The sequence below is a fragment of the Lepidochelys olivacea genome (genome assembly GCF_965140295.1).
Source record: "Lepidochelys olivacea isolate rLepOli2 genome assembly, chromosome: 6".
In the NCBI taxonomy this organism is placed as follows: domain Eukaryota; kingdom Metazoa; phylum Chordata; order Testudines; family Cheloniidae; genus Lepidochelys; species Lepidochelys olivacea.
The window spans coordinates 114,283,133-114,308,210 of record NC_140416.1 but is presented as its reverse complement, the minus strand read 5'-3'; the positions used below and the strand labels follow the sequence as shown (position 1 = coordinate 114,308,210).

The 25,078-nt window shown below is 43.7% G+C and overlaps 1 protein-coding gene across 1 annotated transcript in view; it reads left to right on the top strand.

The window, feature by feature from the left end:
• SYNE2 (spectrin repeat containing nuclear envelope protein 2) overlaps positions 1-25,078 on the top strand; it is a 272,335-nt gene that overhangs the window by 92,373 nt on the left and 154,884 nt on the right. Inside the window, exons 35-46 of the mRNA XM_084632047.1 lie at positions 7,032-7,133; positions 9,947-10,147; positions 11,151-11,322; positions 12,533-12,645; positions 13,822-14,024; positions 14,440-14,559; positions 14,656-14,944; positions 16,220-16,389; positions 18,988-19,300; positions 20,393-20,557; positions 21,659-22,012; positions 22,743-22,877. Coding sequence (XP_084488173.1) covers positions 7,032-7,133; positions 9,947-10,147; positions 11,151-11,322; positions 12,533-12,645; positions 13,822-14,024; positions 14,440-14,559; positions 14,656-14,944; positions 16,220-16,389; positions 18,988-19,300; positions 20,393-20,557; positions 21,659-22,012; positions 22,743-22,877 — 2,337 coding nt within the window. The remainder of the gene's footprint in view (positions 1-7,031; positions 7,134-9,946; positions 10,148-11,150; positions 11,323-12,532; positions 12,646-13,821; positions 14,025-14,439; positions 14,560-14,655; positions 14,945-16,219; positions 16,390-18,987; positions 19,301-20,392; positions 20,558-21,658; positions 22,013-22,742; positions 22,878-25,078) is intronic.

The following is a 25,078-nucleotide window of genomic DNA, read 5'->3' as shown; positions in this document are numbered from 1 at the left end:
CAACATGTTAAGGATTTGTAGGATATAAAGGTATATATTGGTTATAAATATCAGTGATACACAGAGAAAATCTTGAAATTTGTAATTTTCTCTGCAATTTTGGAGCAATTTCACTGAATTAATTGTGTACCTCACTAGGATGCAGATCCTGGAAACTGAATGGTTCGTTAATGCACTTTGATTTAGTCCTCTTTGAAATGTGACTAGATCAAATAATGGAAGTCAGCAGGGTTCACGGAGACAGTTAGTTTGCAGCAGGTTAGTGCAGGGTAGATAGACACCCCAGCTTGCCAAGAACTAAAAGTTTGTGTAGACAAGCACTGAGTGCATGAGTATGTATAGTATAATAGCACCCACAATGTGCTCCAAACATAGAACCTGTCAGAGAAACAGGGATAAAAGTGTGAGTGTGTGTGTACATATATATGTGTATATCTGTATATGGCCGTGTTTAAATCTATGTGTGACGGGTTGGACCCCTTGAGATGCAACCTGATGTGCTGAGAAACCACTGAGCCTGCCTGTTATGCCAGTTTGGGCACCCTTTTTTACCTGTCTTGCTGAGTCAGGCTATCAAGCCTGCTCCAACAAACACACAGGCTGCGCTACCCCCAACTGTAGAACGAAACAGACACGGAGATCAGTTCTGGGAAGGCTCAGCTTAAGGGACTTGCTCTAGCACTCAGGTGTCCACCTCCCTTGGAGTGCAGACCCAAAGATATATTATGAAATCTGCCTCCTCCCTCAATGTGGAGGAAGGTATGCACAACCTCCCCCCCGCCAGTTAGAAATTACAGAAACGGTTTAGTAATAAACAAAACAAATTTTATTAACTATAAAAGGTAGATTTTAAGTGGTAAAACGGGTAACAAATGGAACAAAGCAGATTATTGACTAAATGAAATCAAACACGCAAACTAAGCTAGTTTCACTAAAGAAATTGGTTACAAATAATGTTTCTCACCCTAGATACTGTTGCAGGCAGGTTGCAAAGTTTCTGTGATTCAGAGTTCCAGGTATATTCCTTTTCAGACTGGACCTCTGTCTTAGTCTGGAGTCCCCACCTGCCTTCCCTTCAGGTGCCTTTTGCAGTCTTTCTTTTTGGGCAGACAGCCATGGAGAGGAGGAGCCCCATTTGCCTTCCTCACCACTGTTAAATAGGATTTACATAAGGCAGGAATCCTTTGTTTCCCAGACTTGATCCCCCCCCACCTTCCCTTCCAGTGGAAAGTTACAAGAAGTCCCAGGTAAGGTTTAGTATTTGGTGACAAGACCACCTAATTCTGTAGTATCACACCATGCATGAATCAGTGGCAGTATGGAGCGTCCACAGGAAGGCCAAGCTTTTCACAGTCCATTGTCCTCGCTGATGGGCCATGAGCCATGTCTGGCTTTTCCATTGCTGTACCTGAAGTGTTAGCAGTGGGCGTCCCCCAAAGTAGCATAGTCGAAATACAGATACATAGTCAATATTCCTAACTTCAGATACAGAAAAGATGCAGGCATACAGATCGGATAATCACATTCAGTAAATCATAACCTCTTCAATAATACCTTACGAGATCCATCTTGCATAAAGTATCAGGGGATAGCCGTGTTAGTCTGTATCCACAAAAACAACAAGGAATGTGGTGGCACCTTAAAGACGAACAGATTTATTTGGGCATAAGCTTTCGTGGGTAAAAACCCCACTTTTTCAGATGCAAGTAGGTTTTTTACCCACAAAAGCTTATGCCCAAATAAATCTGTTTGTCTTTAAGGTGCCACCACATTCCTTGTTGATCTTGCTTAAAGTATATATCCATTATATTCATATCATAAGCATATTTTCATAAAGAATATGGAGTGAAACGTCACACTATATACTGCTATTTTCATATTTTTATTGTTTATCTTGGAATAGTTTGGAATACCTCAGAGCTGCTCTAAAGTACACCAGCTGGTATCTGTCCCCTAAGAGCCATTTTGTCACACAGAAATTGTTGAAGCACAGTATACCATGGCCACACCCCTGGCATGCCTCCTTTACTAGGGTTGGGGGTGGTTGGTGTAGGAACTATGTGGCGTTCACACCAGATGTGGATTCCCTTATGTGAGGAAAAACCTTCAGCAGGGGAAATAAAATCAGATTCCATCACCCATGCATCGCTTCAGCAGTGCAAAAGAGATCAGGCAAGGAAGGAAAACTGATCCAGCATAGTTACATTAAGTGTAAGATTTCTATAAGTTCCCAGGAAATCTCGGCCATTTATGCATTTTTTCCTTTGCCATGAAATATCTCTATGTGAATGTTTGTGCAATAAAATTGTTGCCACATAGAATCATAGAATCATAGAATATCAGGGTTGGAAGGGACCCCAGAAGGTCATCTAGTCCAACCCCCTGCTCAAAGCAGGACCAATTCCCAGTTAAATAATCCCAGCCAGGGCTTTGTCAAGCCTGACCTTAAAAACCTCTAAGGAAGGAGATTCTACCACCTCCCTAGGTAACGCATTCCAGTGTTTCACCACCCTCTTAGTGAAAAAGTTTTTCCTAATATCCAATCTAAACCTCCCCCACTGCAACTTGAGACCATTACTCCTCGTTCTGTCATCTGCTACCATTGAGAACAGTCTAGAGCCATCCTCTTTGGAACCCCCTTTCAGGTAGTTGAAAGCAGCTATCAAATCCCCCCTCATTCTTCTCTTCTGCAGGCTAAACAATCCCAGCTCCCTCAGCCTCTCCTCATAAGTCATGTGTTCCAGTCCCCTAATCATTTTTGTTGCCCTTCGCTGGACTCTCTCCAATTTATCCACATCCTTCTTGAAGTGTGGGGCCCAAAACTGGACACAGTACTCCAGATGAGGCCTCACCAATGTCGAATAGAGGGGAACGATCACGTCCCTCGATCTGCTCGCTATGCCCCTACTTATACATCCCAAAATGCCATTGGCCTTCTTGGCAACAAGGGCACACTGCTGACTCATATCCAGCTTCTTGTCCACTGTCACCCCTAGGTCCTTTTCCGCAGAACTGCTGCCTAGCCATTCGGTCCCTAGTCTGTAGCTGTGCATTGGGTTCTTCCGTCCTAAGTGCAGGACCCTGCACTTATCCTTATTGAACCTCATCAGATTCCTTTTGGCCCAATCTTCCAATTGGTCTAGGTCCTTCTGTATCCTATCCCTCCCCTCCAGCGTATCTACCACTCCTCCCAGTTTAGTATCATCCGCAAATTTGCTGAGAGTGCAATCCACACCATCCTCCAGATCATTTATGAAGATATTGAATAAAACCGGCCCCAGGACCGACCCTTGGGGCACTCCACTTGATACCGGCTGCCAACTAGACATGGAGCCATTGATCACTACCCGTTGAGCCCGACAATCTAGCCAGCTTTCTACCCACCTTATAGTGCATTCATCCAGCCCATACTTCCTTAACTTGCTGACAAGAATACTATGGGAGACCGTGTCAAAAGCTTTGCTAAAGTCAAGAAACAATACATCCACTGCTTTCCCTTCATCCACAGAACCAGTAATCTCATCATAAAAGGCGATTAGATTAGTCAGGCATGACCTTCCCTTGGTGAATCCATGCTGGCTGTTCCTGATCACTTTCCTCTCATGCAAGTGCTTCAGGATTGATTCTTTGAGGACCTGCTCCATGATTTTTCCAGGGACTGAGGTGAGGCTGACTGGCCTGTAGTTCCCAGGATCTTCCTTCTTCCCTTTTTTAAAGATTGGCACTACATTAGCCTTTTTCCAGTCATCCGGGACTTCCCCGGTTCGCCACGAGTTTTCAAAGATAATGGCCAGTGGCTCTGCAATCACAGCCGCCAATTCCTTCAGCACTCTCGGATGCAACTCGTCCGGCCCCATGGACTTGTGCACGTCCAGCTTTTCTAAATAGTCCCTAACCACCTCTATCTCCACAGAGGGCTGGCCATCTCTTCCGCATTTTGTGATGCCCAGCGCAGCAGTCTGAGAGCTGACCTTGTTAGTGAAAACAGAGGCAAAAAAAGCATTGAGTACATTAGCTTTTTCCACATCCTCTGTCACTAGGTTGCCTCCCTCATTCAGTAAGGGGCCCACACATTCCTTGGCTTTCTTCTTGTTGCCAACATACCTGAAGAAACCCTTCTTGTTACTCTTGACATCTCTGGCTAGCTGCAGCTCCAGGTGCGATTTGGCCCTCCTGATAACATTCCTACATGCCCGAGCAATATTTTTATACTCTTCCCTGGTCATATGTCCAACCTTCCACTTCTTGTAAGCTTCTTTTTTATGTTTAAGATCCGCTAGGATTTCACCATTAAGCCAAGCTGGTCGCCTGCCATATTTACTATTCTTTCGACTCATCGGGATGGTTTGTCCCTGTAACCTCAACAGGGATTCCTTGAAATACAGCCAGCTCTCCTGGACTCCTTTCCCCTTCAAGTTAGTCCCCCAGGGGATCCTGGCCATCCGTTCCCTGAGGGAGTCGAAGTCTGCTTTCCTGAAGTCCAGGGTCCTTATCCTGCTGCTTACCTTTCTTCCCTGCGTCAGGATCCTGAACTCAACCAACTCATGGTCACTGCCTCCCAGATTCCCATCCACTTTTGCTTCCCCCACTAATTCTACCCGGTTTGTGAGCAGCAGGTCAAGAAAAGCGCCCCCCCTAGTTGGCTCCTCTAGCACTTGCGCCAGGAAATTGTCCCCTACGCTTTCCAAAAACTTCCTGGATTGTCTATGCACCGCTGTATTGCTCTCCCAGCAGATATCAGGAAAATTAAAGTCACCCATGAGAATCAGGGCATGCGATCTAGTAGCTTCCGTGAGCTGCTGGAAGAAAGCCTCATCCACCTCATCCCCCTGGTCCGGTGGTCTATAGCAGACTCCCACCACTACATCACTCTTGTTGCACACACTTCTAAACTTAATCCAGAGACACTCAGGTTTTTCTGCAGTTTCGTACCGGAGCTCTGAGCAGTCATACTGCTCCCTTACATACAGTGCTACTCCCCCACCTTTTCTGCCCTGCCTGTCCTTCCGGAACAGTTTATAACCATCCATGACAGTACTCCAGTCATGTGAGTTATCCCACCAAGTCTCTGTTATTCCGATCACGTCATAGTTGCTTGACATCACCAGGACCTCCAGTTCTCCCTGCTTGTTTCCAAGGCTTTGTGCATTTGTATATAAGCACTTGAGATAACCTGTTGATCGCCCCTCATTCCCAGTATGAGGCAGGAGCCCTCCCCTCACAGACATTCCTGCCTGTGCTTCCTCCCGGTATCCCGCTTTCCCACTTACCTCAGGGCTTTGGTCTCCTTCCCCCGGTGAACCTAGTTTAAAGCCCTCCTCACTAGGTTAGCCAGCCTGCTGGCAAAGATGCTCTTCCCTCTCTTCGTAAGATGGATCCCGTCTCTGCCCAGCACTCCTCCTTCATGGAACACCATCCCATGGTCAAAGAAACCAAAGCCTTCTCTCCGACACCACCTGCGTAGCCATTCTTTGACTTCCACGATTCGACGCTCCCTGCCTAGGCCTTTTCCTTCCACGGGGAGGATGGACGAGAACACCACTTGCGCCTCCAACTCCTTTATCCTTCTTCCTAGAGCCACATAGTCCGCAGTGATCCGCTCAAGGTCATTCTTGGCAGTATCATTGGTGCCCACGTGGAGAAGCAGGAAGGGGTAGCGATCCGAGGGCTTGATGAGTCTCGGCAGTCTCTCCGTCACATCGCGAATCTTAGCCCCTGGCAAGCAGCAGACTTCTCGGTTTTCCCGGTCAGGGCGGCAGATAGATGACTCAGTCCCCCGGAGGAGAGAGTCCCCGACCACCACCACCCGCCTTCTCCTCTTGGGAGTGGTGGTCGTGGAACCCCCAACCTCAGGACAGCGCATCTCATGCCTTCCAACCAGCGGAGTCTCCTTCTGCTTTCTCGCCCCAGACATATCATCTGGTCCACTCTCCGCAACGATACCTGTGGAGAGAACATGAAAGCGGTTAGTTACCTGTGTCTGCGTTGCTGGAACCCGGACATTCCGCTTATTTAGTACATACATATTTAGTATGTAATATTAACATACATATTTAGTACATACATATTTAGTATGTAATATTAACCATCATCTTTAATCGCTGCTCCATTGTAGCAATGCAGTTAAGTACAGCTCATTTTAAGTGTATATGTTTCCAAAAAGTTTAACATGACAGGAGCTAGATTATTAAATATTTTACAGCCCATGTAAAAGATGGTTTCCATATAAATTATGTGAAAGAAGTTGCACAACTTTCTTTATGTTGTTGGCATCGAACTGGAAACTCCTCTTTGTGCGAACTGAAGTGAGGGCGTGGATGGAAATGAGTCACTTGCTAAGTAGGTAGAGAAGGAGAATAGAAAGAAATATTTTGCCCTGAGTGAACGAGGCACATGGATTCATGAATGTGACATGTAGAATGTTTCTGATCGCACCTGTTTCACAAGTTTAAACTCACCCAGGGTATTTTAACTTGGACAATCACATTTTGATAGTCTAATCTAATGCCCAAGACTTCAGTAGGTGTTGGATTGGGCCATTATATACCTGGAAATCTACATAGATGCAGATAGCATTATGAAATATCAACAAATCAACCTAAAGTATTATCCTTAAAATATAATCAGGATTGTAATAATTCTTGATTTAGTCTGTGTCTTCAGAGAGTATTTTAGAGTATGTTTTGACTTGACAATCAAGAATTAAGTACAAAATTAAGACTGTGCTATGGAAAAAATAAAATAATAATTTAGGTTTTTCATTTGCACTAGATTGTTATTTTTAACTCCAAGGCTAGATTTTCTTATTGCTGGTACAAAAAATTCTAAGTTGCTACATTGTATTTCTCATAAATAGGACTGGTCCTGAAATCATTTCACACACAACTCCCATGGAAATCTGAAAGGGAATTGAGCACACAGGCTCAATAAATTAGTAACATCATCATTGTACTCTAGCAGGAAAATGGAAATTAAATTTGACAGAAAATGATGTAGTTACAGATATATTGGTGTCCCCCCCCACCCTTTAGACTTCTTTACAGGTTCAAGAGCAAAACTTAGAGGAATTTGACCGAAAAGTGGCTGAGATAGAGCATCTTCTTCATAACAGTGAGCCTCCATTGGAGTTCCAGGTAAGGGGTGACTTATATGGTTAACATGATAGCATTGATAATTGTAATCTAGCCGCTAGTGCCCTGTTCATCACAATCATTACTTTTGGTTTGCCTAGACCATGGGCAAGGGAGATATTTCTGTTGCGTATTAGGATCAACATTTAATTTGCCCCTTTTTTCAAATAAATTGTCTGAACCAAACCAGTATTTTTAAATATTAACGGCTCAGTCTGTCCTCTGCTGTTCTGGGATCAAACTGTGGCATTTAGGGCAGGGGAGGGCAAACTACAGCTCGTGGGCCAGATCCGGCCCATCAGGGCTTTCAGTCCAGCCCGCGGGATTGCCAGCCCCATGGTGCAGTGGAGCTAAAAGGCAGGCTCCCTGCCTGTCCTGGCCCCGCACCACTCCTGGAAGCATCCAGCATCATGTCCCTGCAGCCCCGAGGGACGGGGGCGGGGATAGAGGGCACTGTGCACTGCCCTTGCTTGCAGGCACCGCCCACTGCAGCTCCCATTGGCTGGGAATGGGGAACTGCGGCCAATGGGAGCTTTGGGGGTGTTACCCACAGGCAAGGGCAGCGCGTGGCGGAGCCACTGCACCACTCCACCCCCAGGAGCCACCGCCGGACATGCTGGCAACTTCTGGGAGTGGTGCGGGGCCAGGGCAGGCAGGGAGCCTGCCTTAGCTCCCCTGTGCGCCGCTGCCATCCTGGAGCCGCTCGAGGTAAGCGGCGCCGGGCCAGAGCCCGCACCCCAAACCCCTCCTGCACCCTGCTTCCAATCCCCTTCCCTGAGCGCCCTGATCCCTTGCCTTCAGTCCCCTGCTGCGCCCCAACTCCCTGCCCTGAGCTGCCTCCTGCACCCAGCACCCCTCCTGCACCCCTGCCCTGAGCCCCCGAGCCCCCTGCCACACCCCCTTGCACCCCAACCTCCTTCCCTGAGCTCCCTGCCACACCCCTCCTGCATCCCAGCCTGCTGCCCTGAGCCCCCTCCTGCGCCTCTCCTGCACCCCAACCCCTTGCCCTGAGCCCCTTCCTGCGCACCGCACCCCTCCCACACCCACACTCCCTCCCGCACCCCAACCCTCTGCCCCAGCCCTACATTCATGGCCCTGCATACAATTTCCCCACCCAGATGTGGCTCTTGGGCCAAAATGTTTTCCTACCCCTGATTTAGGGTCTGATCCAACTTCCTTTATAGCTAATGGATGGATGCCCATTGATTTCCAGGGGGGTAGGACCTAGGCCCTCAGCCACTGCTCCAAGTAGAGGACATTGCAGCGCCACTTTGCACCAAGGGGAACTCCAGACAGGCAACAAGATACTTTACAATGTACTTTTAACATGTCTATGGTATTCACTGTTTTCTTTTTCTTGTAGGTTCTGTAGTAAGTGAATATAAATGCTTTTGCATTGGTGCATTAATTCCCTAGGTTAAGGACAAAGCCTTCTCCCCCATATGGGCACATATTTCCAAAAAAGAGCAGAATCAGTGTGGCGAGTTTATGTAGGGGGTTTACAACCCCTGTGCAATTCAGACTGAGCTTCTTGTGTGCCTTAGCACTCAAGGATGGTGTTTTGGGGTGAGGACATGACCATTGTAAGCAACCCTGTGGGGCTATTTCTGTGGGCCTAGAGCAGCTATGAAGGCCATGGAGTGATCCTGTTGCCTTGTGAGCTGGTGGGGACTCGTTCTGCTCCCTTCTGTCTCCGTCCCCTCCTTGCTGCGTCTTTGAAAGCCTGGAGCGGAGCCATGTGGCACTCTGGTGGCAATGCTTCTATAGCAGAGGTGGGCAAACTATGGCCCGTGGGCCACATCCGGCCCGCGGGACCCTCCTGCCCAGCCCCTGAGCTCCTGGCCCCCAGCCCCTCCCCCGCTATTCCCTCTCCCCCGCAGCCTCAGCTCGCCATGCTGCTGGTGTAGTGTATTAAACTGCTCTGCGTAGGAATGTGCTACTGGTAGCAGCTGCGGGGAGCAATTTACTACGCTACCGCCAGCCGCCAGTGCTGTGTGCTGCATGGCAAGGGGGCAGGGGGCCGGGGGAGTTGGAGAGAGGGCAGGGAAGTTTGGGGTGGTGGTCCGGAGGCGGGGGTGTGGATGGGGTCGGAGCGATCAGAGGGTGGGGAACGGGGAGGGGTTGAATGGGGGCAGGGGTCCTGTGGAGGCAGTCAGGAAGGAGGTGGGGTTGGATGGGGCAGTGGGGGGCAGTCAGGGGCAGGAGTTCTGGGGGCAGACAGGGAGCAGGGGGTGGGGGTGGATGGGGCAGGGGTCCTGCGGGGGCCATCAGGTAACAGGTGGGGTTGGATGGGGCAGGAGTCCCGAGGGGGGGAGGAGGGGTGTCGGGGTGAGAAGCAAGGGGGGGGTAGATTGGGGGCGGGGGCACAGCCTGGCAGAGCCTCCACTAACCGGCCCTCCATACAATTTCCGAAACCGGATGTGGCCCTCAGGCCAAAAAGTTTGCCTGCCTCTGTTCTACAGGGTGCCTGAGACAGGGCAGAATGTCGGTGAATGGATCAGAGAGGTCTGGCTCCTTGTTGTTCCCAGAAGTGGAGTGGAGACTAGTGTCCATGTTCAGCTGAGAGTATTAATGTAGTCAGAAGGATAAACTTTACTCATTTAAAACAGCAGCAACACTCTCAGTGTAGGATTAGGTTTTTTTTTTTTAAAAAATATCAGATTTAAAAAAGGAAAATACAGTAGTTTAGAATGGAGGAAAATGCAATTAATGTAGAAAGGTTAGGTATAAAAAGGAAGAAACTCTCTTGAGCCTCATTTTGTAGGAAACTAGTCCAGTAAAACTTCTTATGCTGCTTGTGCATTTCCAATTTTAAGGTCATCAAGTCATCTGTTGAGAACAAAATGGAGCTAATACGAAAGCACTTACCGAATAAGATGAGACCCAGTGAACTCAATGGCAATTCAGCAGAGCTAAAAGGGGACCTTGACCTAGCCAAGACGCAGATTGGGATGACAGAATCACTTTTAAAAGCTTTATTTCCCTCTGACACTTTAGAGATCTTTACGAAATTAGAGGTACTGTATATCAAATTATGCATCTCCTGTAATTTTGGTAACCTTTTATTTCACGGGCAGCTTTTCATATGTGTTTCTGCCGTGTATTTTAAAAGGGCTGAAGCTGGTGGAACAATGAAGTAAAGATTTTAGCTTGACTCTCAATGTTTCCCAAAGTTCCCCACAAACAATACTTTCTCTGAACATTACTATAGCTAGCTAATCAGTCCTTTTAGCTACTTGAAATAGTAGTTTGTGTTGGGCTTGGTAACCACACACCACCCCAAAAGGTATTAAATTCCCAGTGCATATTTTGGGCTGGGTCACATCAGAATGTAGAGCTATATTGTAGAGCTATATTGTTTGCCAGGAGCTGGTGTTACAGAGCCAGCTATGCTGACTGTGTGCCACGGGGGCATTCCTCTATGCATGGGAATCCCCACTTGGCTATTTAAGCCAACTTTCTACCCCGTTTGCGCCACTAGAAGGGATAGAGCAGGGCTAAGGATCTGACCTCCTGCATCTAGCCTTGCAGGGTCTAGAGATACCAAATTCCATGTTTTGGAGAGAAGTAAAAATGTATTTGTCAGAAGAACATTTATTTAAAAAACCGACAACCTTGTGACTGCTCAGAGGTTTCAAATGTTGGATTAAGTCCCTGTGAGATGGATTAGTGTGCATAATGCAGGTGATACAAAGGTGCATGATAAATGCTATTTATTTATGGCCCTGCAGTTTGTTACATTGTTTTAACCTCCACCTATCTGTTGTGTGTGATGCAGAAGTGTGTCTGTGTGTGTTTAATAACACCTGCTCATCGCTTAGTATTTATCCCTGTTCACTTGTTGCATAAATAATGTTAATATATTTTGACATATTTTGAAATGACCCCTTCTTAAAACAATTTAATTTGTCGCAAAACAGCTTTGTACAGTGTATGCTGAAACCTTCTCCTTAACCTTAGATGCCTTTTAATATATCAATACATCTCTTTCTTTTTAATTTGTTTGTTTTTTTAATTTAGGAGCTACATCAGAAAATTCTCCAACAAAAACACCATGTGAAATTACTGCAAAAAAAGACAGGTTGTCTGACTCCAGAAGTGGCTGAATTAAAGAAGCAGCTTCAGTGTATCACTGATTTATTTAATACAAAGAAACACATTTTCCAGGATCATTTTATCAGTCTTTTGAACTGTAAGCAAAAATGGGTTTCACTTTTCAAGACTGACATACATATCTGTGCTGAGCACGTGCTTGAATGTTGTAACTTGCAAGTAAAAACTGAGGGCTAGATCCTCAACTGGCATAAGATGGAATAGTTCCATTTGTTGCAGTGTAACCATGTCTCCTTACACCAGCTCAGGATCTGACCCTCAGTCTCCATATTGTTTCTGAGCTCTGGGTTCTGTCCCATAGTCTTTACTTGCACAAAGAAAAGGAGGACTTGTGGCACCTTAGAGACTAACCAATTTATTTGAGCATAAGCTTTCGTGAGCTACAGCTCACTTCATCGGATGCATTCAGTATTTTCCACTGAATGCATCCGATGAAGTGAGCTGTAGCTCACGAAAGCTTATGCTCAGATAAATTGGTTAGTCTCTAAGGTGTCACAAGTCCTCCTTTTCTTTTTGCGAATATGGACTAACACAGCTGCTACTCTGAAACCTTTACTTGCACAAAATTCCTATTGGATTAAATGGAAGTTCTGTTAGAATAAAGGCTGTAGATTGGGCCCTGTGTGGTGAATCATGGCAGATCTTTGTGTTCCTTAGTGTCTGAGGAACTCCTTCAAGATTCTATCCTTTCAGATCAGCGTTTGAGATCTGGCAATAGGAAAGGTTAGCAGAACTTTGCTGCTGCAATGCATGTGTGAACAGTGCTTAGCTTCTTGATGTGGCCTATTCATAAATGTGTATTTTCAGTTCTAGGTGACATATTCTAGTTGCCAAACACAGGACGATGGGTATCTTTAGTCTACTGGTGTAATCCTACTGGAGTTACTCCCGCAGAGAATTTCACCCAAAGAGAATATCAGCTTGCAGTCACTGGGAATAGTAATTGCTGAGTAGGATTTATTTGTGATAGAAGCCAGTGTAGTAATAGTAAATCAGAATGTTTGTTGATAGATTATCCCAGGCAACGTTTTCAGAAAATGCCACAAACAGGCCTCTGAGCTGGGCCCTCCAGCATGTCATGTTCACTGTCCATACAAGGTTGTGTTCCAAAAGAAAGAAGTAAGGACTTCAGCATTTTCTGTCATGTTGCACATAGTGAGAGGCAGCATCTAGGGACAGCATTGATAAATATAATTATTAATTAGGAGATTAACTGGAATCTTCATGTTGAGTAGAGATTTTCTGTTACTGGATAAGAAAAAAAGAAGTCAGACTCTATCTTTCCACAGATCAGTGTAAGGATTTTAATGATTGGTTCGGCAGCGCTCAGCTATCTTTAAAGGATTGTTTTGACCCCTCAGAAACAAAACAGACATTGGAAGAAAAATTGCAGAAGCTCATGGTAAGATATTAGAATATTTTAAAATGTAAGGCTTTGGAAGGAGGGTGCACCCTCCCAAGTTAGCAAGGGACTCTGTACTTTGGAGTAGATTCACCTACTGTAGTTTGTAAATTTAGGCTTTCTTGAGTGTGAAGAATGTTTGTTTTAAAAAACACAAAGCAGTGTGGCAGTTAGTGGAAGGGGTAATAAAATTGTGTTAAGAAGTGTACATTGAGATAAAGTTCTAACCTATAGTTAGGAAAGTTCAGATGCTAGAAGGTACTAACTACATGGACTTCAGTGGAGCCAGTATGTCACCCTTATTATTATTAATTTCTATATTTCTATAGCCACCTAGGAGCTCTAGGCATACACATTCCCATCAGCCTTTCCTCTCTGATTTATTTCTGGCTCCCTCTCTTCCTCTCCTCAGAATCAGCCACACACATCCTCGATAATGTCATCTTCCACATTGATGACCGATCTGACTCCTTAGCTGCATGTTTCCTTACCTTCATGTCTTCCTTCAACCTGCAGCCTTGGTTCAACTCTCCCTCCCACCAAAAGGGCCGTTCACTTGACTAGATCTTCACCACACACTGGTCTCTCTCTGATCTCTCTGTTGCTGCGTTCCCGCTCTCTGACCATCACCTGGTCTCCTTAAGCATTGCCCATCACACACTTATTCTTTGTTACTTAGCCTCTCCATGATTTCCAGTCCATCAGTGTTAATATTCTTATTTGTCCTCAACCTTTTCACTCCTGCCTTCTCTTCCCTTTCTTCTGTCTGACTGATATAATGGAAATTGCAGGCTAGAGCAGACAGTCATAGTTTATCAACAGTTGAAGGCTTGATAGAAGAAGTGAGTCTTAATGAGAGATTTGAATATGAAAGTTGTGAATGCTTGGTTCATGCTTCTGCTTTGTGTACTTTATCACAGAAGAAAATCTTTGTCCTCTCTTCTTCTTCACTTTCCCCTTATATTTCAAGGGAGTTTTTAGTTTTGCACTTAGGTGAGGTGGGTTTTAAATGAATAGCACACTGTAAATATACCTTGCAAAAGATACTAATGATTTTTTAAAAGAAGCCTATAGTGATAACACAAACAGAAGTTTATATAGACTATAAATATGTGCTATATAGCAGCAAACTTGCTAAATGCATCTCTAATTTGTCATGTTTGTGCTTTTATTAAGAGTTTCCTAACTTTTGAAGGCAAAGAGAGTGACATCCAAGAGGTAAAATCTCTCTTGAGTAAGGTAAAGACTTATTTGCCTGAAGTAAGTGTTAACCAGCTTAGTAGCTGGGTGAGAGATCAAGAAGCAGAATTACAAAGCGTAACCTCCAAATGTCAAAAACAAGAAAAGAAACTTCGTGCTTCTCTGCAGCAACTCATTAGGTAAGGAGCTAAAATTAATTCCCAGCTGCTTACTTAGAGATGATATAAAGTGATATCATTCTTAAATAACCATAATGAAGAATAAATAACTCTGATTTTCATTATAAATTGTGTGTTACTGAGGAATCTGCTGATGTTTTCTTCTGTTTTGTTTCACTTCTCCTTCAGTTTTCTTAACAATAAAGAGATTATGAGGACCCCGATTCAGCAACGTATTTGGGCATGTGCTTAAAACTTGTCAGTGGTTCAGATGTAATCAGTGGGACTACTCACATGCTTAGTTATGTGCTGAATCACGGCCAAGATAATTTCATATCTGTTACAGTGAAATGTTACTGTCAATATTTTTTAGTAATTACAGATATAATACTTCTTACTTACCAAGGTATACATTTTTGTCTATGTTTTTCTTTAGACTTCAAGAAGACAGCAGTGGCTTGAAGGAATGGCTCACCATTCAGGAAGAAAAATTGCCAGAGACCAAAAATGAGAAGATAAAATTAGAAAACTTTTACCAAATGCTAATAAAGCAAAGGTAGCCTTGTCTTGGGGAGTGGGGATAGTTTGTATCTTTCTTGACTCCTCTTTGTTGTAGCAGATACACTGTGATTCATTTGTTGTATTTTTTTAGAGAATCCTTTCACTCCCTGTCTCAGCTGGCAAATTCTTTGAGGGAGTCTGGGTTTACAAGAGATGAAACAGTGTCCAAATTCAGTCATCTCATTAGTCGGTATCAGGAACTACAGACACACGTAAGTGAAGCGCTAGGAATTACTCAGGCACGGTCCGTGGAAGGGCAGAATTTTGAAGCGCTTGTGCAGAACATGTCTTCTTGGATAAAAAGACTTAAAGAATCAGTTATTGGCTTGAGTTCACGGGAAGGCAAGTTGCCACTGGAAGAAAGGATACATCAAATAAAGGTACTGCAGCACATTTACTACTGATTTTGCCAGCTGAGGGTAATATACGGGAAATGTATGGTGTGTAATAATCTCATTAGACCCACCATATGCCATTGATGATTACAGTGTACAAATACGCATGTTGTTGTGTGGTTAATTAAACGCAGTTGGGCAGCACAGAACTCTCAGCCCAGGGGGAAGGGAGGGATACAGTGGCTTTGTTTTCTCCCAATCCTGACTGTTCGAGAAGCTGGAAAGATCCCCAGCATAAATTAGACAGTCCAGAGGGCCTGTGTAAAGTATAGCCTCCCTTGTAGGCTGCAGTGCTGCCTGGAATACTAGCAGTGCTGTGTTCTGTTGGCTCACCTCTGACACACCACATCTATCCAACCCCCACCCCCATGCTGAGGTTTGTGAGAGGGGCCTCACAGGGTAAGCCTTACCCTTGTCTTCTGCAGTGCCCAGGGTGGGAGACTCCTCCCCCAGCTAGAAATGGGTCTTTATGGTGCTTTGGCCTTTATACACAGTTTAAAGGGGCTGCAATGGGTGTTGGGCTCTGACTCATCGTATTTGAAGCAAATTTTTGCTTTATTTTATCAGAATGATGTTGGTGTTTTGTTCTCCTATAGCAGTGGTTCTCAACCTTTCCAGACAACTGTACCCCTTTCAGGAGTATGATTTGTCCTGTGGACCCCCAAGATACACCTCACTTAAAAACTACTCGCTTACAAAATCAGACATAAAAATACAAAAGTGTCATGACACACTATTACTGAAAAATTGCTTACGTTCTCATTTTTACCATACAATTATAAAATAAATCAATTGGAACGTAAATATCATGCTTACATTTCAGTGTACAGTATATAGAACAGCATCAACAAGTCATTGAAGTATGAAATTTTAATCTGTACTGACGTCACTTATGCTTTTTATGTAGCCTGTTGAAAAACTACACAAATATCTAGCTGAGTTGATGTACCCCCTGGATGACTTCTGTGTACCCCAAGGGATATGCATACCCCTGGTTAAAAAACACTGGTCTATAGAAGTATGAGGGAATGTGTGTGTTAAAAAATCTTAGGTACATTTTGGAATGCTAACATTTAAACTGGATTATCCATCCAATTATTAATATCAATTATGAAGGACATAGAAGTGATAATTGTTTTTGTTCAACAGCAGTAGACAAAGAATAAAACATTTTGTAGGTGATACCCTTTGTTAGAATAATTACAAGCAAATGAATAAAGTATGTTACATGTTCTGCTTCTGCTCTTTTGTTTTATGCAGGAAATAGTTTTTCTCAAAGATAAGGGAGATGTTAAAATGCAAAACATCATAGCTCTGGGCGAAACCTTAACAAGTACAGAAGGAGTGAAGGATCCTGCCGTTCAGCAGACCATTTCTGATCTCCAGAATCAATGGGAGTGCACTATTCATTTAGTTACCGAATATCTAAGGTACCATGGAGCTTACAAAGAGACCGGCACTGTAGCTTTACATACTATGGCTATCAATGCCTCTTCCTGCTTTGTATATAGTATAGTATATAGCTTCTATGCTTTTTGTTTTGGCAGGACAAGAAAATGACAAGTAGAAAAATATTTTAATTTCTGCAGTATTCATGATAGGACATATAGTGGCTTTAAGCTACTGGCCATGAGTATGGGCTATGAGGAGGAAGAGCAGAAACCCCTAGTAGAAAGGTTTTGGCCAGCTCAGCCAGAATTCCTCTGGGAGCCCAGGATGGAGTTGGCAATGCAGAGAGGAGTAGTTCATCCAACCCCAGCTTTGGAATAGCTATTGGCAGCACTAGTCTAGTGCCTTCTTTGCTCCCACTGAGATGGTAGCTCGTCCATGTACCCTTTGCAACCCATCCAGGGCCAGTCATGATCTGGCCTTACACACATTTACACTGTGTCAGAATCAATCTTAAGATTTAAAGAAACCTGTATGTCACTAACAGCACAGAGTTTTTAAAAGACCATGTAGCGATGTGACTGCTTAGTGAGGGCCTCTTCATGGCCATGAGTGCCTCTGCAGTGCATGGCTAATAATTTCTCCCTCAAATAGCTCCTTAGACAGACTCCACACATTTTTCTGAGGTCAGAAATACCTCAGCTTGGAGACTGGGTTTATTCACAGAAAATAACTCAATTCGTTATAATTAATATCCCCCAACCAATCATTTCTCTTCCTACTCCCAGGCTTTCTTGCCTGGAGAGCTTTTGCACTCTTTCCTTGCTTGCCCAGGGTCTCCTGCCTTAGTAGGCTACTCGCAGTCCTTTCTGCCTGACATCTTTGGCCTGGTCTACATGGTGGGTGGGGGGATCTAAGTTACGCAGCTTCAGCTCCATGAATAACGGAGCTGAAGTTGACGTACTTACGCCTACTTACCATGGTGTCTTCACTGCGGTGAGTCGACTGGTGCCGCTCCCCTGTCGACTGTGCCTGCATCTCTCGCGGCGGTGGAGTACAGGAGTCAACAGGAGAACGCTTGGGGGTTGATTTATTGTGTGTAGACGATAAATCGACCCCCGCTGGATCTATCACTGCCCGCCGATCCAGTGGGTAGTATAGACATACCCTTAGTCTCAAATCCCAGGCCTTGCTCAAGCCAGCGAACCCCTAGCAGCCGCTGTACTCTCTGAGCAGCTCCCCTTCACTACAGCCACCTGCTGCCCTTTATAGGGAATTACCTGATTCCACTAAGGTGGGGCTCATCCTGGAATCAGAATTGGTTTAGTCCCAGGCTCTTTGGCCCATGGGGCAAGTCACCCTGTTAGAAACCAGTTTGTTCTAACTCTGTGAGAGATTCTTCTTGTTCATATTAAATGAGTTGAAACATGCAGTATTTGTCCATGCTGGAAGACAGAAGGCCATGGATGTGGTTTAATTAGGCTGCATCCTTATTCACTTATAATATCTGGAGTACCAGGCAACAAGTTGTAGAGTGCAGGGAGGAAGGGATCATGTCCCTGCTGATTCAGACGTAGGAGCCCCAACCCTCCCACCCACCTCCCTTAAAGGAGGTCAGGAAAAGGAAGGGGTGTCACCTCACCCCGATGAGATGGAGGAGCCCCCAACCCCTCCTTACTCAACTCCTATAAGGGACGCTTCCAGCCCAATCCTGGTAAAGGCATCTCCGTGGCTCTATGGGGTGTAAATACCCCTTCCACTCTTCCAGTGAGCAGGAAGGGCAATGCAGTGGTCTTGACCTCACCCCAAGTGCATTGTGCCCTTCCCTGTAAGCTTTCCTCTTTCTCTCCCCCCTGTTGCAAAGGGTCCTTAAAGGGGCAATGCCCTTCCACCTAGCCGGACACAGACCCACTCGCTTAAAGGTTGCAGTGGGCACATTTCAAGAACAATTCTTTTCTGGGTTCTAGCCACTGTTTTACATTAAATTAATACTGTTACTCTGGATTTAACTACATCTGTTTATTTTGATCTGTTCATAATAGGTCATATTTTCAATTATTGGCACATAAGTTCCTTCTCCAAAATGTATTTACTTACCCACTGACTGTATGAACGTATGAGAAAATTTGAGTGTGCTGCTGGTCTTTCGTATGAGTAATTACAGTTGCCTGTTTTTCACAGTACTGTATTTAAATCATTTTCATGATCGTGAAAACGTAATGTGTGTGTTTTCTACAGAATATTACATTTTTCAAGAACCCTCCAACAAAAGGTTCATAAAGACAGTAGGTTTAACTTAGTTAAAAATAACACTTGTATTGGAATGAGAAGCAAAGAATATACAGCGTGATCTGCAGGTCTCAGATTCTAACAACTATGTTTTCATAGACTGAGATTTAAAAGGAGCCTAAGGGATTTAGGCACTCAACCACCATTGAAATGCAATGAAATTTGGATGCTATACTCCCTTCTGCCCCTTTGAAAATTCCTGCCTTACTACTTATGGGTAATTTACAACTCAAAGAATAAACCCATGATTATAATTGGATCTAATGATTTAATGACTGCAGTTTAATATTTCTAAAGAAATAATACAAAATTCTTGAATTCTATTAATATATTTTTTCCCCTTCTTCAAGTCACCAAGAACAGATTCAGCTTCAAAACAAACGATACATGCAGAGCAAAGAAGATTTGAGATTAGTGCTAACTGAACTGAAGAAGCAGCAGCAGGAATTAGATTTTGATGTTCAGGCTGGTTTGCAGGAGAAACAAACTCAGTTAACAAATTATATAAAACTCCTGCAGAAAGCAGAAGGTTTAATGTTCCTATTGAATGAATTAAAAAGCCAAGGAGATTACCTACGGGATTGCATTGAGGATTCCTGCTTCATGGAAGAATCACGGACAGAACTAAAATATCTGCATGAAAGTCTGCTCAGCCAGTTGCAGGTTGGAATCATGCCATATTTCCTTATCATATTATTAGTTTTAGTATACCTAATTATTTATAGTTCTCATTATTTGCTTGTTATCTCATTAAGCTATCAGATCAGAATGTTATGGTAAAAGGTGAGGACACACTGAAGTGAACATCTTTACTAGTTTCTGGTAGTTAAATAATTAAAGCCAAATCTTCTCCACTGGGAAAAACCGAAATAGTTGTTAGTGGTGAGTTCCTCTGCAAATTGGTAGGTACAGAATCCTTCCCCAGGCCACAGAGTGGAAGTGGGAGTCACTTAAGGTTTTGATCCTCTACTGCCTTGCGCTTTGCCCAGGAGTAAACGGTTATACAAAGTGGGGGCAGGTGAGTGTGAAATACTGACAAACAACAAATCAGAACATATGGTTACAAAGTGCAAAGAAGAGGAGAAGGAGGCTTTTTACTAATCTGTTCCTACAGAGCTACTGTAGCCTTCACCACTGTTGTGTCCTCTTCCCTCAGGCAGGAGGATGAGGGTTAACTGTTGGTTCCATGTAGGTGTTGATCTGCTGGCTTTGCCCCTGCACCTACCCTGGTGTTCTCCCTCCAAACATCCTTCATGTTTGGACAGAAGATGGATCCTCTGAGGAGCACAGCTGTGCAATTTGGTCTCCCTGGCCATGTTGCCGACATCCTGTTTATTGTTTTTTTATGGTGGTGCCCACAATAGGCTAGATACTTTCCAGACATTCAGGAAGGAACAACCCCTGACCAGAGGAGCTTACGTTTGTAAGAGGAGCTTACAAAGATAGACAAGTGATTATGGGAAGGAGAATAACAAATAGGGATTTTTGTACAACTACATTTAAGACTGTGGTTTTTTACAGCGCAGTGATGGGAGGGATACAACTGTCCAAGGGATGGATCTGCCTGTTTGTTTGATCATGGTGAAGTACAGTTGCCATTAGTTTTAGATGCAAATAACTGGCAACCTTTTTAATTTCTAAACACTTTAATTCCCTAGCAGAGCTATTTAAAGCCTTCTGTAAGCATCCATCCATATGTGCTGTGTTTTGTATGAGGTAACACTGCACTAAAAGTAGAAACTGATTGGCTTCTAGAACTCTGCACAGGCACTGGAAGGTCATGGTCAAGAACACCAAGTGTTCCAGGATACATTGGTAGCCTTGAATAGCATGCTGAAGAGACTATCTGTGAAGCTTTGTCATTGTACTGATACCTCAGTGGAAAAGCCAGCAGCTGAGAAACACCAGTTGAAATTGCAGGTATGATGCAGTTTTTAGATACTATTGTTAATGGATCCCTGCCACAGGATCGTAGAGCTTCAAGACAGTACTGCGTTTATAAAGGAGGAGAGTTAATTATATTAATCCAGTTGACTAAACCACACCGCCCCCTCCAAAATGTAAAGTGTGGGTGATGTACCTTTTCTGAAGTAACTGCATTCCTGACCCTGCTCCCAATGGAGTCAAGGGACTTTTGCTGTTGGCTTCACTGGAAGCAGACTCGGGCCTTAGATCATTTAAACTCAACTTCTGGTCAGTGGGGCACAAGGAAGAGAGTGATTCTCAAACATATGGCTTTTGTGTCTAAATTAGCCAGTGTTCTGAATGCAGACTGTCTGGATAGAATAATTTGTTAGTCTCTAAGGTGCCACAAGTACTCCTTTTCTTTTTGTGAATACAGACTAACACGGCTGTACTCTGAAACCTGTCTGGATAGAGTAGCACGGGTTGAGACAGACCAGACAATTGCATGAGCCAGTTTGAGTATTAAATCTTTATTAAAAACCTGGTATTTTTGATTCTGTGAAAATACTCTTCAAAGGAATATCTTTGTTGTCACTGAGTGTAGAAAGATATTGAAGGATGACATACCAGCTCAGACCATTGGTTTGTCAAGTCAGGCACCCTGACTCCAATACTGGGGAATTCCTGTTGCTTCAGAAGAAAGTTAACTCCCTCATTGTCCCTCCAACAGGTTATGAAATGCAGTACATAATAGAGGTGTGGGGAGGAAGGAGACTTCCTTCTTAAACCCTTACCAAGTTCAGCATATGCCCTGAGGCATAAAATGTGATTGTTCCATTAATTTATATTGTTGTAAGTGTCATTCCTGATCACAAAAGCATCCAGCTGCCTTTAAAAATACAGTTGAAGTATTTGACATTCTGCAGCCATCAAGTAGGCAGGCTTACATGAATATTTCATGAATCTTGCAGCATACGTTGCCCTTCATGACAAAAGTTAATGATTTTAGTAATTCACTGTATACTGCTATTAATTATTATTACAAATGTCATCTTAACATTGTGTAAATTGAATCAAGACACTTTTCAATAAAAAATGTTTTCCTCTCATTTACAGGAACAAGCACCTCTTAGTCAATGTGAAGACACATTAAAGAAGATTTTGGCTTTAGCAGAATCTGTTGAACAAAACACCTCTTCACCGGGACAGAAGATTACTAAGGATGAAATGGAAACACTTCAGTGTAAACACAGGAATTTGAAGGACAAACTTAAAAATGTCAAGCAAGAGGGTGAGAATATTCTCAGTGATGCCCTTGAGTCAAAACATGCATTTGCTGAGGATATAAAGACGCAGAATAAGGCAGATACAATGATAAAGAGAGAGAAGCAGGTCTTTTCTGATATTCCCACTGCTGTTGAAGAGAACAGCAGAACAGAAGAGCTGGAAGAATGCTGGAAACTAAATAATGTAAGTATATGTGTTTATGACAACCAGAATGAGAAATTTTGGGCGAAAAGGCATCAGTCTCTCAAAAGCATATAATTAATTGCACCTTTTCAGTTTCCTAATAAAACTTTCCATAAATTGCACAATTATAAACTAAAGAATGTAAAAGAATTCTCCAAACCTGTTCAGCACATTACAATAGTGTGATACTATTAAAACATCAATCGTCAATTCATGCTTCAGTTTCTGTCTTTTATATAATCAGATTGAATATTATGGGTCAGGAGTTTCAAGGAGAGTGAGAAGAGGAGGTTGTAAAAGAGAAAACATGCTGTGACCATTCTCTGAAAGAAAGAAAAGGAGTACTTGTGGAACCTTAGAGACTAACAAATTTATTAGAGCATAAGCTTTCGTGAGCTACAGCTCACTTCATCGGATGCTCACGAAAGCTTATGCTCTAATAAATTTGTTAGTCTCTAAGGTGCCACAAGTACTCCTTTTCTTTTTGCGAATGCAGATTAACACGGCTGCTACTGTGAAACCATTCTCTGACAGTAAATCCTAAACAGCTTTTTTTGTAGTAGTTTTATAACAAAATTAGAGATGGCTTTTAAAGCCAACAGGTGTCTACTTTGTTTTTGCCAACCTCACAGTACAAGGATTTTTTTTTACCTCTTTTTGTAGATTATAATTATGTTTCACAGTTTAATATTTTTCATTTTAAATGTTGGTTTTTTACTGGTTCTCTTAGGGTCAAGGTTTAAATGGAAATGTAGCAGAGAAAGAGCAACAAAATAATCTGTATTCTGAAGAAAGCAGATTGTTGGCAGACAGTCCTCTAAAAGATTCACATCAAAGCAAGAACACACAAGAGCAAACAGCTCAGGTAACAGAGAAATAAGTTCTAATTAAAGGTAAAGTGTGTGTGCATAGCTTTACATGTCATGATGTCAAGAATAAAGAAAGAAACGGTAATGTTTGTGGCTCACAGTGGGACATGCACTATTGTTTGGGTAAATAAAGGTTACCTGTCCGTGGCCAGAGTTCTTTGATGTGACTTCTGCTTGTTCACCCTCATGCAGTGTGACAGTGGTGCAGGTTGGCTCAAGGCACAGGTGCCTTGACACTACAGGTGGAATGTGAAGAGACCATTCAAAGAACCACCGTTAAACCTGTCTCCCAGCCCATGGGTAAAACTGAGGCAGAAAAAAGACCACCAAAATGTTGTGGAAACCAGAAATACAGATGCCTGTAGGAGAAGGAAGAAGGGACATGACCAGGGCTGTAGGATTGTTAGGTACCTTTAAGGAAAAGTTATGGTACAGATACTGGAAGTTGCTGGAATAATGGCATCGACTTCTTTGTTAGAAATTAAGGTCCTGATCCGACAAGCAGATCTGCACAGGTGGACACTCATGCCTGTGCTGAGCTTCTATGGGATCTGCTTGCAGAATCAAGGTCTGAGTTACTTTTCTAGAACCAGGCTTCTAGATTGTTTAAAATGCTTTCAGGGCACAACTTAATGTACTGAATTGGTAGCTAGTGCCTCTTTCATTATTACATTGTCCTACATATAGATTTAGGCCTTTTTCGTTGATTTTCCACAAACGCTGGCTGACAGTCCCAGTGGTCAGAGCAGGAGTTAGGCTCAGGAGCCAGCGCCCAAGGTCAGAACTCTAGTCAGAGTCTGAATGCCAAAGTCAAGGGTCGGGACAGAGTCAGAGCCAGGAAGCAGAGCTGAAGGTCAGAACCGGATTAACTGGAGTCAAGGAGGGTAGGAGCAGGGCTGGGAGAGGACTGGAACAAGGCTGGGTTCAGGGCAGGGTCTAGGCTACAGCAAGGCAGGAGCAGGGCTTGCAGTGAGGCAAGTACACAGAGGTAGAAAACCAGAGGCATGTGCACTGAACAGCTGCTGATCTTCTGCAGCTGTTGGATTTAAGCGCATGCCACCCAACTGCCTTAGCCAATCCGGTGTCTTTGCTATGGCCCAGGTGTGCTCATTTGCTGCCTGGCGACTGGCAGGTGCTGCTGCAGACCCTCATTCCTGACACTGACTTCACATCGTCCGGGTGTCCTGCTAGCCCGCTAGTTCCCTTTCCCTTTGGGTGGCTCTCCTGCATGTCTTCATAGGCTAAAGCTCAGTTCAATAAATATCATACATCTTGACTCTAAATAATCATTTAAGAGCAGATTTTGATGCTTTGGCTGTGGGTTAAGAGTGAGGACCTTTCTCCACGAGCAGTTCCACTGACTTTAGTGGGACCAGAGTGAAGTAGGACACTACTCTGTGTGAGTATTGGTGTCAGCATGTAGCTCTTTACTAATAGTAAACTTTAAAAAAAAAAAAAAAAAAAAAAAAAAGCCAGGAGAAGCACAATATAGAGATGCAGGTGGTGACTGAACAGGGTAGCATGCAGGGAAGCGGAGCACAGCTGAAAATGTTTCCGACTACTCTGTGTGATGATGACAACAAGATGACAAAAGCAATTAATCAAAAAGAGGAGGTAATTGTACTCAAGGTGGTAAGGGTCAGCTGAATCCTAAAAAATACATGTTTAAAGTTTAATTACAGAGGAAATGATAGCAATAAACATCCCATTCAGTTATACTGATGTATTCTTGCCTCAGAGTGCGGGGATTTATGTTTCTAACTCCATGATAATGAAAATGAGAATTTATCCGATACACTTGAAATACGTGTTAATTGATTTATTTCATCCATGTGTGTGGCCTTGAAGTGATTTGCTGACAACGCTGTGTTGCAAGCCACTTGACACTGGAAATAAAATCTACACCTGTGATGTTCTTTTAGCATTTTACCCCGTTTATATGTATATCTGTGTTTCAGTTTATAAAAACATGTGCTCTCTGTGTAATGTCTGACCAGATGTAATTAGTATCTACTATTGTACCTGTACAGTAACCAGAGATTGGTTACAAAAACCTGTAATGACCAAGGGCCAGAGTGTGGCTTGTGCTTTGTGTTGGAGCAAAAGAATAAGGGTGTGTAAGTCGCCCTGAACTCCCTTGTTCTGGCTATCTATACCCTGGGTAGCAGCATGGGAGTGGAAGTGGAGCCTACCTATT